At 40.6% G+C, this 12500-nt stretch overlaps 1 protein-coding gene across 3 annotated transcripts in view; it reads right to left on the reverse strand.

The window, feature by feature from the left end:
* The window catches only part of LOC138024952 (uncharacterized), a 17447-nt gene that overhangs the window by 1325 nt on the left and 3622 nt on the right, over positions 1-12500 (reverse strand). Inside the window, exons 3-8 of one of the 3 annotated variants that reach the window (XM_068872151.1) lie at positions 7112-7170; positions 5684-5777; positions 2627-2712; positions 1819-1917; positions 1327-1377; positions 712-804 (exon numbers count right to left, since the gene is read on the reverse strand). In XM_068872151.1, coding sequence (XP_068728252.1) covers positions 712-804; positions 1327-1377; positions 1819-1917; positions 2627-2712; positions 5684-5777; positions 7112-7170 — 482 coding nt within the window. Of the gene's footprint in view, positions 1-711; positions 805-1326; positions 1378-1818; positions 1918-2626; positions 2713-5683; positions 5778-7111; positions 7171-11730; positions 11951-12500 lie in introns of those variants that run through there. The other 2 variants (XM_068872152.1, XM_068872153.1) reach the window with 2 other exon arrangements.

The raw sequence follows: 12500 nt of genomic DNA on the forward strand, positions 1-12500 counted from the left end.
TTCATTGCATCACCGCTTGCATACGACGACTGCCCCTGCAGTGCGAGCGGCAGTCAAAACTTAGCTTTCCTACCGAAACGAAACGAGAATAGCTTTTTTCTTCAAAGCTAACAAAAATAAAGGCAATGCTTAAGTTGCCTTGGCCCCTTGTAATAGTTAAGCTGAGAATACCGGGCTTAATTGACGGAGAACAGCATATTTTGCTCAAAATAACACAACTATTACCCTATCTGAGGACACTTCACGAACTACGAGCGAGTCGCCATGCCGGAAGCCGTTGACCCATTTTTGACGCCAAACTGCAAGCTTGGAACACAAAATGTTTCATATTTTTTCACTCTTTACAGTCTGATATGGTTTTGGAAATTGTAAGCTCCTTTTCCTGAATATTTAATGCCATCTCCAGTGAGATAAAAGGCCTTATTTCAATGCTATTCCTGTAAACTTTTATTGAAGTCACGACACTAAAGTTTTTCTCGCCTGCTGAATCCTGACTGGTGAATTCAAATTTCAGGCGCGCCAGCCGTATGCAAGGCCGTCTTTGTTCCTAAAAGCCTCGAGGGGGAGCCTTCAGAGAATCAATTATTTACTCTTTATTTATGAATGGGAAGTGGATTTTTTAGTTAAGCCAAGCGCAGTAGGCAGTAGTTAAATATAAAATGGCCAAATTATATTTACACGTGATTACCAACCGCTCTTTTTAGTCCTTACCGGGCGATTTGGGGAACTATATCCCGCGGATTTACCAGATGGGTCCTCACGAAGGGCTTCGTGGAACGAGTACACCACGATGAGAAAATAAACCTGTAAGATGCAATAAAAAAGCGCCAAACAAGATAAGTGAAATCAAAAAACTGATCGTACTGCGTGACTACATTGGAGACAGTTAGTCCCTGATCTTTAGTGAGAAAAAAATCAGTTCCTGATTTTTTGCAGTTACTGCGAAGAATAGTAATAAAGTGCCTAGGCAAATCTTCGGTTGATAAAACATTGTACTTCTTGTATTCTCGATCTAGTCCTGTTGAGCACTCAAATATGTGCAAACTGTCTCAGCCTGTTTTTAAGCGATTGGGGCAGTAACGAGTAAAATATAGTATAGCGTTAGACACGACTAAAATCTCTAAGTGGCATTGTTGAGGCTGGGAGGGTTAAAGTTTGTTCCTAGCTGCTGGAATCATAGGTGTGAAAAGCAATAATTTTGTTCTGCTTCTCAAAGAGCTAAGTTGTCCCAGCATATTAGTAGGTATATATCTGACTGGATTTACAAAAAGGCAAACGTTGCAAGGTCTTCCATCATCAAATACGATCGTTGAGTCGTGCACTTACCGAAAAAACCCAGGTAATAGGATTGAAAATGACTATTCCAGTAACAGCGAACTGAAAAGAACAAAACTGCATGATTAGGATAAGCTACACGCAGTCAAAGAAAGAAAACAAAGGCCATCTTGAAGGTTTCTTCAACAGCGCAGTATCGGGGATGCGCTAACTAGTAAACAAAACTGTATTCAGTCATCTCCGTCGTCTACAGCCGTCGCATTTCTTTAAGTCACGAGAGACACAGGAATTATTTGACTTCCCCTCGCAGTTCGAAAATGTGACAGTCTTAGTAACAAACTATTTTCATAAACGTTGGCAACTATCTTCGTGCACCTCTGGTGCACACTGATTATGCATTATGCTGAATTCGTTATTCGCGGCCTTCTTGGTTCGGAACAAATTTCGGGTATCATGGCTGAACGAACAATTGCATTTCCTCTTGTGGAATCCGACTTAAAGGTAATATTCAACGTTATTTAGTCCAGAAGCTAAAATACATACCCCCTTCCATATAATTATATAGAAAATCGTCACTCCCAGGTTGTAAACGAGGAGAATCACATGCCAGGCAAGATATGGCAAGACCAAGAAGCGATTTTTCTGAAAAAGTGGTATGAAGATGTATTTATCACACACACACACAAAAAAAGATTTTTTTTTTTTCTCATTTTTTACACATAAATACCCAATTGAGATTATAGGAATGCTATTACATGTATATATTCGCCCCCAGTGTGGAGCCTCTGGCTTACTCTAGACCGTATTCGTAAATGGCGACCAATAAATTATTCGTTTGTCTTCGTGCTAATCATCCTCACTAGCCTCACTTTGGAGCAAAAGTTCTTTTGAACTTTGTTCGTGCAAACGAGGCTAGTGAGGATGATTATCTACATTGATTTAAAAAACCGAGCATGATATCTGAGGTTACAAAGGTGTAACTTAAAGAAGAAGAAGAATTTAACGAACATCATGCAAATGACTAGTCCCGAAGATTAACTAATACATTATCATAATTACATTACATAGTCATAAGTAATTCAAAAAAATAGGAGACCTGATATGAAAATTATAATTACCTCTAATTTTAAAGTACTTGAAACATGAATAAATACTAATTTGTTAATATACTTCAGTCACCAGGCCAGGAGTAACCGTTAGAACAAAGTGACATTGAAAAATGTAACCAGGACTTAACTTTTTGACTGGTCTTGGGAAAAAGTCCTGCGTGCATAAAACAATTGAAACAAAATGCTTGATCGCTGTTAATTAAAGGGATTTTAGCGTAAGGAGTAAATTGAAAGGAGCTTACCCAGTTGCAGGCTCCAATTAGTAATAAGCTTGTCAAAACCACAATAATATTGAAAACTCCGTTAGTTTTGAGCAAGTTGATAACAACTAGAAGAAAAGAAAAGAAAAGCAAATATTTAAGATTCGAAGAAAACACTTGTCGATGATATCGAAGAGGCTGTAGAGAGAGGAGGGAAAAACTCTAGCTACTCGTTCGTAACAAAAGTTTTTCATTGGGGAGCTAAAACAAGTGCACCCAGCGGCAAATTTAACTCAAAAGCCTCTCGAGAGACATTTTTAGGCTCCTTGTAATGTGTAAAGACTGTATAAAGAGAAGTTTTTATCAGCTAGGAGAATTGGATCTGTTCGGAAATCTTAGCTGAAAATCAAAGTGTCCGAAAATTTTAGGAAATGATATCTTTGCTTCAAACATTTCGAGCTAAAGGCGTGGCCTTCGTAGAACTTCCCAGCGAACCATTTGTTCGTCCGAAAGTGCCAGGTGACCTTTTAAAGAGCCAAAAATTTGGAAAAAATATCCCTTCCGAAAACATGAGGGACTACTTTTCTTTGGTTGCCAAACTTTTAGATGATGTGTTAGTAAAGAAATCTATAGCTCTTTGGCAACGTAGAACCGAAATTCTTTAAACAGCCTGACTCTCCCGAACACATATTTCGCCGAAGATTTTCGCTGGGTGCCCCTGCTAAATCCTGAACGACGTTAACGAAAAAACAAACAAACAAACAAACAAAATTAGAGGTTTAAGGAGCAAAAACAGTAATTATCACGTTTACGGCAAACGGTAAACATCGGACTAAAATTTGCGTTTTGCCAAAAATGGAACAAATTCATTTGATATGAGCTCATTTCTTGCGTGTTAGCAGCAGATCTTTGAAAAAATGTGCTCGTGCTTATTTACTTAATTGCACTCGCAATCATTTTAACCCTAACTCCACCTTTTTAACTACACGACGTACAATGTTAGCGAGGCCGGTATCCTAAAATGAATCGGTATGAGCGGTAATAATAGACAATGAACTGAAAGATTTCTTTTGCCCGATCAAGTTGTGGTCATAACCACAGTCTTGGTGATTTCGCGTCCTTGTTAAGGCCTGACCAAACGCTCGTAACATTTTCAACGCAACATGTCGACGTTTTTGTGCCTCAGGCCCCTGGCGCGCAAGAAGTGGACCTAGCGCGCATGCCCTAGTGCAACAATAAGGTCTTTCTCTTTCGGGACTTTACGATCTACGACCGCGAGATCGACAAAAACGTCACCTCAAAATATGACTTCGTACAACGTGGGCGAAGTATCCTAAAAATAAATTGGTAGGATTGGTGTCAGAGGGCAAACTTTACAAGGCCAAAAGATAGGAAACACAAGTCGTATACTAGCCTAATTAGCATGAATCGAAAGCTTAACTATCATAGATTTGTAGTATGCAAAAAATTGCAATTTTTTTGCTTGCTCGCGCTGTCCTCAAATTTCGTGATTTCACTTCCTTGTTTTGCAGAGTACCGCACAAAGATGTGTCCAAATCCTTGCTGCAGGAGCAACACGATTAATTTCCTATTTTAGCCAATCATATGCTTGTTTTATTGTGTTGGTCTAGCTGTCGGTGTCGTCTTTTTAGGGAGTGTAAGCATGCGCATTATTGACATGCAAACGGCAACTGGAAGTGAGCTGTTTTCCCTTTTTAACTTGTCTTAACACAACCACATTTACATTGCTAAGTATCTTTTCCCCATTAGAGATGATAAGTATAAAAATCTGGGAGGCACTTGTCTTCCGGTGTCTGTGTCTCAAGAACGCGCGTTAACTCTCTAAGGGCCGATTTACACGATACGATTTTGTCGCATGCGACAAGCTCACGACAGGTCTACGACATGACTTACGATTGTCGCAGCGTTTTAAAACATGTTTTAAAATGCTACGACATTTTTTCTGACGTACACAACAATCGAAAATCATGTCGTGGGCCTGTCGTAAGCCGTTGTCGCATGCGACAAAGTCGTACCGTGTAAATCGGCCCTTATGTTGCAGGAAAATTTTGACCGTTTTCAAATTTGATACAACATCATCCAATATGTTGCAACATATCGCAACCGCGTGCCCAAAACTGTGCAACATGTTGTGCCCAACAATGTTGCAAGGTGTTGCGTTGTAATGTTGCAAGCGTTTGGTAAGGCCTTAAAGCTGAATGCCGCGAAAAAAAAAAGCCCTGAAATGCCTGCCGCACGTGCTGCATTTTCCGGCCCCCTTTCAACCAATGGTGTTATTGTTTGGTGGCGTTGTCTTTACTAGAGACACGGATAACAATGCTGCAATGTACAATTGCTGGTGGACGAACAAAAAGAGCTAATTAGAGATCTTTTGTTTTCGTCTATATGCACCAACATGGCGACGATGACGTCACGTGAAAACCACTTATTCTTAAACTCCTTATTTGCCTTTCTTTAGCAGCATCAGATGCTCAAGAAACACGTTTTAGTAATCCTTCTAAAGGGTTTCGAGGTTTAAATTTTGGAAAAAAAATTACGTTGTTGTAAAAATATTAAATGAACAAAGGTTCCATAAATTTGCTTGTCATAACAAAAACACAAGAAGTTAAATTGGCTCAAAGAAGCCATTTTCGAAATATTAAATATTCAGCTTGATAGCGAGGCAGTGGGGACAAAAACAATAGAAAAACGTTGGAATTAATGTGAAAAATATTTACATATCATCCACTTTCTATTGTATTTGTCCTCACTACCTCGCCATCCAGCTGAATTTTAATATATCGAAAAAGGCCTATTCTCTCGCTATTCAAACCCTTCAACCAATGACAAGCTAAGGCAAAACTCTGCAAGCCCGATTGGCAAGCGCGCATGATCAAGTTGCATGTAACGTCTTCGATTACTGAGGGGATCGTAGCACTGTTTTCGTGCGTTGGTGCATGAGAGTTGTTTGAGAAATAACTTTGTTAATTTGTGACATTCGCAATTGAAAACTTCTCTTTCGCACTATTAACTAGTTTAACTAACTTGTTTGTTTGTTTGTTTTGTTTTTTTTTTTTTAAGGATTACTATTCCATTTACCGTCGTAATACTTTAAAGAGACAAAGTCCTCCCGGGAAAGTGTAAGTGCACTTGCGCTGCTGAATGATGAATAGATCTCATATCCTCCACCAGCCTATTATAAGAAGAAAGTGCAAAATGAAAAAGATATAAAATCAAAGGACGCCATAGGCCAACTCGTGGATAAAGTATTTTAACTGAACGAATGGGAAGCCAGCAGTGAACTTGTATGTTGTCTGTCAAAAGATGGACGTCTGTTCCCTTTCGTAAACTTAAGCCAAGGTTTTGTTCATCAACTTTTGTTGTGCATGCTACAAGACGACATATGCTAGGGAATGTTAGTTGAGGCTCACTCAGTGTACGATTGGAATTCATCAATTCAAGAGGCTTGCTCGTCCCCAATTCCATCTATTTGTTTTGTTTTTGTTTTCTTTTTTTTATGCAAACGATTTTGAAGAGAGTTCTCTCAAGGCTGACGATAGGCAGTGAGGTAGTGAGGAAGCCAAAACCCAGTTGTGGGCAGAGGCAGGAGCCCATCTGGAGCGTGCAACTTCCACACAGCGTCTGTGAAACGGCGTTTTCACAAGTAGGTTTATTTTTAGATTAGCCCTTCCCGCGAATTAGGTCAAAAAACAAAGGCAGTTCCGGTTCGGTGACCCTATGACGTCAGCTTAATTTCTTGTAATTGGTCATCGGGCTCCTGTGGGAGTCTCATTCGCGAGAAATTCAATCCAAAAATAAATCGGTCTGTGAAAACGCCGTTACACGAACACAGTAGAGTTGTAGGCTCCGGGTCTTGATTTCATGGCAGAGGAGGGTACAGAACCACAGGCATGTGGAATTATAAATAAACTCGATTGCTGTTGCTATGAGATTTCCAGACTTTTTCCCGTGATGTGTGTCCTGAAAAATATAAATTATAGAAATACCATGCAATGAAGTGATAATCGGGTCCTATAGTGAAAGAAAAACAGAAATATCATGCGCTGAATGTTTGCTGCGTGCATGTGTTTTAGCAAACTAAAACCATAACTAGGATTACCCAACCGACGAATGACATCATAGCAAACAAGTCGGCTGTCATCTTGTTTTCCAGATGTCAATGCAATGCGTTTCTATATCCAAGAAGATCATACATAATGCACTTGCGTGGCCCAAACATTACTGGAAGCAACAATAAAACTAACACCAACCCGGTGTGGCCAACGCATCACGCATGCACTCAAACATTTCACCTGGTCAATTAGCAGCCATGGACAGCTGTTTCGGCCTTTTGGGCCTCATCAGCATGGCGTAGCTAACATACCAGGCGGGTGTGTTTAGCACCCCTTTAAGTGGCAGCTTCACATGCCATACATGCCGTACATGTGGCTTCTAATTGACCGGGTGAAATGGTTGAGCGCATGCGTGATATGTTGGCCACACCGGGTTGGTGTTAGCGTGTCTCACCTTGCTTTTATTCTTCTTATTACTGGAAGAGCTGTGCAAACAGTTCCAACATTGTTGCGCTACGCATCGGCGATCACGAAACAAAAGAAATGTAAGTTGTTAGGCAAAAGTTTGACCAGTTTCAAATTCTCACCAACACACAACAATGTTGGCAATGTTGGGAGTTGTTGGCCAACAGATGCCAACGCCCCTTTTGTACGGGGCCTAAATTCTTTATCAGGTTAAATTATCTTATTTCAGGGGTCCATTACCCGGAGCCCCCATCTTCCATATTACCCACTCGGACTCGGAGTCTACCCTTTCCCGTGTCTTTCTATTTTTAGCAGCAGCTCGCAGGTAGGGAAGGATTTGGGGGGGGGGGGGGGGGGTAGAGTGTGCTTTCATAATAGGCAATCATTTTTAATCATAAGAGTCCTATGGTCAGCCCCTTATTGCGTTCAAAAAAAAAAAAAGATATGGGAAAGAGTTGACTCAAGCGTAGAATATAGAAGGAAGCTACAGGTAATAGGCTCTTGCTTATTTACATAACCATATAATTTTTGGTCACCAGCAGTATATTTCTTGCCTCGTTTGGTTTTTCAATTTCTCAGACATACTCCGCAGTGCACATTAATGAACGATCAGAAAGAGACAACAGACAAACAAGCGCAACTTAAGCCTTCTGATTTGTATCGACTAAAACACAACACAGAGCTTGGGCCACCTGTGATGGTACAACACTCTTCACTTCCCAAACCTTTTAGAGAGGTTACTTCCGGTCTTACATAGAGGATTTTCCGTATTGGTCGGATATTGTAAGTAATTTAAAGTTGTGAGCAGTTGTGTACACTTTCCCGATGCACAACAACAGGAAGACTAACTACTGAAGCAAGAAGCTCCACCTACGCAATAAGGAGAAAACATGTTGATATCGAAACAGGTGGGGAAACGCATTTATGATTGGCGTAATGGTGCAAAATTCACGAAATCAAAATTGCTTCTAAAATCAACACTCAACCTGCAGTTCAACATGTTTTCTCTCGGTCAACCATAAAATTCGTCCAAATGCAACGACTAACACAATAACCAACACTTAAAACAGGCCTAATCCAACAACAAAAGTAAGTGAAATCAACGGCAACCAATCACCTCAAACCAACATTGCAATATCGGACTGGTCTTTCATATACTGGATCCGAAATAATTAATGTCCATGAAACAAAAGAACAAAGCGAACATAACAATACCCTGTTAGCAAGGCCTAATTAGAATAACAATGGTTCTTTTGTCCTCCGCCATTTTAGTCCGGTGTGTGAAAGTCTATCCCAATGTCAATATCAACTTCAACAACAAAATAGGCGGTTTGACAATTTGAGGACGGGCGATTGGCTATGCTCGGGGAAGGTTGGAACCGAAAAATTCCGGCATGCTGGCAAGAGAACAGGATGGCCTGAATGGAGCTTGTTTTTAAGACATTTGTAACAGCAAGTCTTAGATTTTGAGCAAATAAAAGAGTCAAACTTTAGGGCAAAGGTTTTTTTATTTTTTATTTTATTTCGAAACCCTTCTATAGAGGTTTGAGAATGCTTTTTCATATCCATCATTCACCTCCAATTCAGCGTTCAAAATAATATCAACTGCCTATTTTGTCGTTGAAGTTGATATTGATATTGCCTGATGGTTTTGAGGTGATTCGTTGTCGTTGATTTGACTTACTTTTGGTGTTGTATTAGGGGTGTTTTAAGTGTTGGCTATTGTATTTGCCATTGAATTTGGACGAATATTTATTGTTGACCAAAAGAGAAGAGAGCAGGCAAATGAGTGGAGGGTAGGCCTATACATACACTTTGTGGACTTTGAGAAAGCCTTTGATTCGATACACAGAGAAAGCTTATGGAATATCTTGGGGAGTTAGGGCATACCAAGCAAGATAGTGAGAATGATTGCAGGCGTTTATGAGGGCTTCGAGTGCGCAGTCATTGATGGAAGTGAAACATCAGACTGGTTCAAGATCAAGTCCGGTGTTAAGCAGAAATGTGTGATGTCACGATTCTTGTTCTTACTGCCCCTGGATTGGATCATGAAAAGGACAACAGCAGATAAGAGAAGAGGGATACGATGGAATTTCACAACAGTGCTGGAGGATTTAGAATTTGCAGACGACATCGCCTTGCTGTCATCCAAGTTAAATGACTTGCATGAGAAGACTGGGAGACTGACAGAGGAAGCAGCCAGAGTGGGCCTTAAACTAAATGTGAGAAAGTGTAAAACACTAAGGACGGAGTATGCCAGCAACAGGGAGAGGATTGCGGTGAATGGCGAGGAAGTGGAGGATGTTGGGGAGTTCCCATACCTGGGAGCTACCGTGGACAAAGAAGGTGGAGGCAGTAGAGACATTAGGGACAGGCTGCAGAAGGCCCGTGGTGTGTTTCAGAGGCTAGGGAAGGTATGGGCAGCCAGAGGAATAGGAAGAGGAACAAAGATACGCCTATTCCAGACCTTAGTTCGACCAGTCCTGTTATATGGTTGCGAAACTTGGAAGATCACAAAGGCTGATGAACGAAGACTGAACAGTTTCCAGTGCCAATGCCTGAGACGGATATTGAGAATCAGATGGCAGCAAAGAATATCAAACAACAGAGTAGTGGAAATGGCAGAAATCAACAACATAAGCTGCGAGATAAGACGGAGAAGGTGGAACTGGCTGGGCCACGTACTTAGGAGAGAAGATGAGAATGATTGTCTCACAGCTTTGGGTTGGACGCCGGAGGGTCGAAGGGCGAGAGGGAGACCAAGGACCACTTGGAGAAGGACGGTCGAGAAGGAGAGAGACAAAGCAGGGTGGAAGAGTTGGAATGTGGCCAAGGCAGCGGCGCGAAACAGAGAGTATTGGACAAAGCGCGTGACGGCCTTATGCGCCTACTGGCGCAAAGAGAAATCATGATGATGATGAAAAGAGAAAAATGTTGAACTGGAGGTTGCCTGTTGATTTTGGAAGCAACTTTCATTTATTAAAATTTGCGCCATTTAGCCAACCATACCGCAATTGGTAGAACACTCTTCATTTCCCAAACCTTTTCAATAGATTGGTAACAGGGGCACCCAACGTCAATTTTCGGAAAATATCTGTTCGGAAGACGTTTTGAGATCGAGAATTTTCGGAACATTTGTTGTAAAATTTCTTGCTTGCCTGCCTCTCCTAGGATTTTTGGACATCTGAAAAATGGTATAAATGCCCATTTTTAACGGATTTTTACCCTAAAAAGGTCACCTAGAATTTTCGGGAGCCTTTTTTCTGGCTGAAATTTTCGAATAGGTAAGTTTTGATCCCTATAATTTTCGGATCACTAGACTTTCAGCTGGGAAATCCGAACAGGTGAAAAATTTTTAGAGGTTAAAACATGCCTATATCTACCGATTAAATACTAAAATACATTTAACAATGATATGTTTAAGTGGTTTTGAGCTATATTCTCGTTCGGTTACCCCTGTGGTAAGCACAGTTTTGAGAGCAAGTTGACTTCTCTTCTCATTTGAGGTTAATTTCTGCCTTAGCCAGTAGACTGTTTTCAGAGTTAGTCGGATACCGTAAGAAATTAAGGGTTGTGAGCAGTTGTATTTCATTCATCAAGTCCTTTCAGAGGAACACATCGGCCCATGAAATTGACCTGCTCCCAACCGAGTAGCTTCATAGCTTGACAGTTGGTAGAGCATTGCACCGTCATCGGATTTTTTTCAGGTGTCTACAAAAAGCGACAACTGCTTAAATTGTTCAGATAAACGCAAGGATCATTTCACTCTTTCGCACTTGAAAGAGATGCATCTGTTTCATTCACTACTTCTACCACTACCACTACTACTACTACTACTACTACTACTACCACTACCACTACCACTACCACTACCACTACCACTACCACTACCACTACCACTACCACTACCACTACCACTACCACCACCACCACCACCACCACCACCACCACTACCACTACCACTACCACTACCACTACTACTACTATTACTACTACTACTACCACTACTACTACTACTACTACTACTACTACCACTACCACTACCACTACCACTACCACTACCACTACCACTACTACTAGTACTACTACTACTACTACTATTACTACTACTACTACCACTACCACTACCACCACCACCACCACCACCACTACCACTACCACTACCACTACCACTACCACTACTACTAGTACTACTACTACTACTACTACTATTACTACTACTACTACCACTACCACTACCACTGCCACTACCACTACCACTACCACTACCACCACCACCACCACCACCACCACCACCACTACCACTACCACTACCACTAACACTACCACTACTACTACTACTACTACTACTACTACTACTACTACTACTACTACTACTACTACTAGTACTACTACTACTACTACTACTACTACTACTACCAGTCCCAATAAAAAAAAAAAAAACTTTTCCCCCATGATTCTCAAGTACCCATACACGATTTAAGTTTAACTGTAGCTCGTCAAGCACGAGGTACCAATTGCAATGCCCAAGCTTTGCGTTGAGCCGAGTTAAACAGAGGACGAAAAAATTCTTCCCAAAAAAACTCATGCGAAGATCAGTTTACTCACCGCACTCAACATGGCGAGGAACAAAACTCCAGAATTGAGGCCAAAGCCGCAGCAACAACGACTTACTAAGACAGCCATGGCTAGAATAGCGCTTCGACAGGTAAAACGCGTACGTGATGCAAGACGCTCTTTAAAGAGAGTCAGCGTGTTGCATCAGATTTATAGGTTATAAAAGAAGGAATCAAGGCACGTACGCGTTTCACCTGTCATCATCCCACGAACCAACCTCAATATTGACAATTCTTAACTTCCGTTATTTCAAAACAAGGTTATGGAATCTCAACGATTTGCTTTGACGACAATTCAATGACAATTTAATAGTAAAAACAATCTCTACAAATGTAGCTAAATGTCAATTGAGCTTTACAACAATGGTCAAAATAGTTTTTGCTCAAATTTAATGAAGATTTCTGAATATTAATAAGTCTAGATCTTGTGATAAAAATTGATTAAAAAGACAAACGCAACTAGATGCATTTTGACAACGTTTCGACATCGTCCGATGTCATCGTCAGGCAATGAATTTTAATCGGATGAAGCATAACTTATAGTACAAGAACAATAGAACAATAGAATAATATATACAATAGTACGCTAACATTAAATGTGAAATCTAAGTAAAGTCAGGACAAAACTATTTACTTAGATTTCACATTTATTGTTAGCGTACTATTGTATATATTAGTCTATTGTTCTATTGTTCTTGTACTATAAGTTATGCTTCATCCGATTAAAATTCATTGCCTGACGATGACATCGGACGATGTCGA

This window comes from Montipora capricornis, chromosome 11, assembly GCF_036669925.1.
Source record: "Montipora capricornis isolate CH-2021 chromosome 11, ASM3666992v2, whole genome shotgun sequence".
Lineage (NCBI taxonomy): Eukaryota > Metazoa > Cnidaria > Anthozoa > Scleractinia > Acroporidae > Montipora > Montipora capricornis.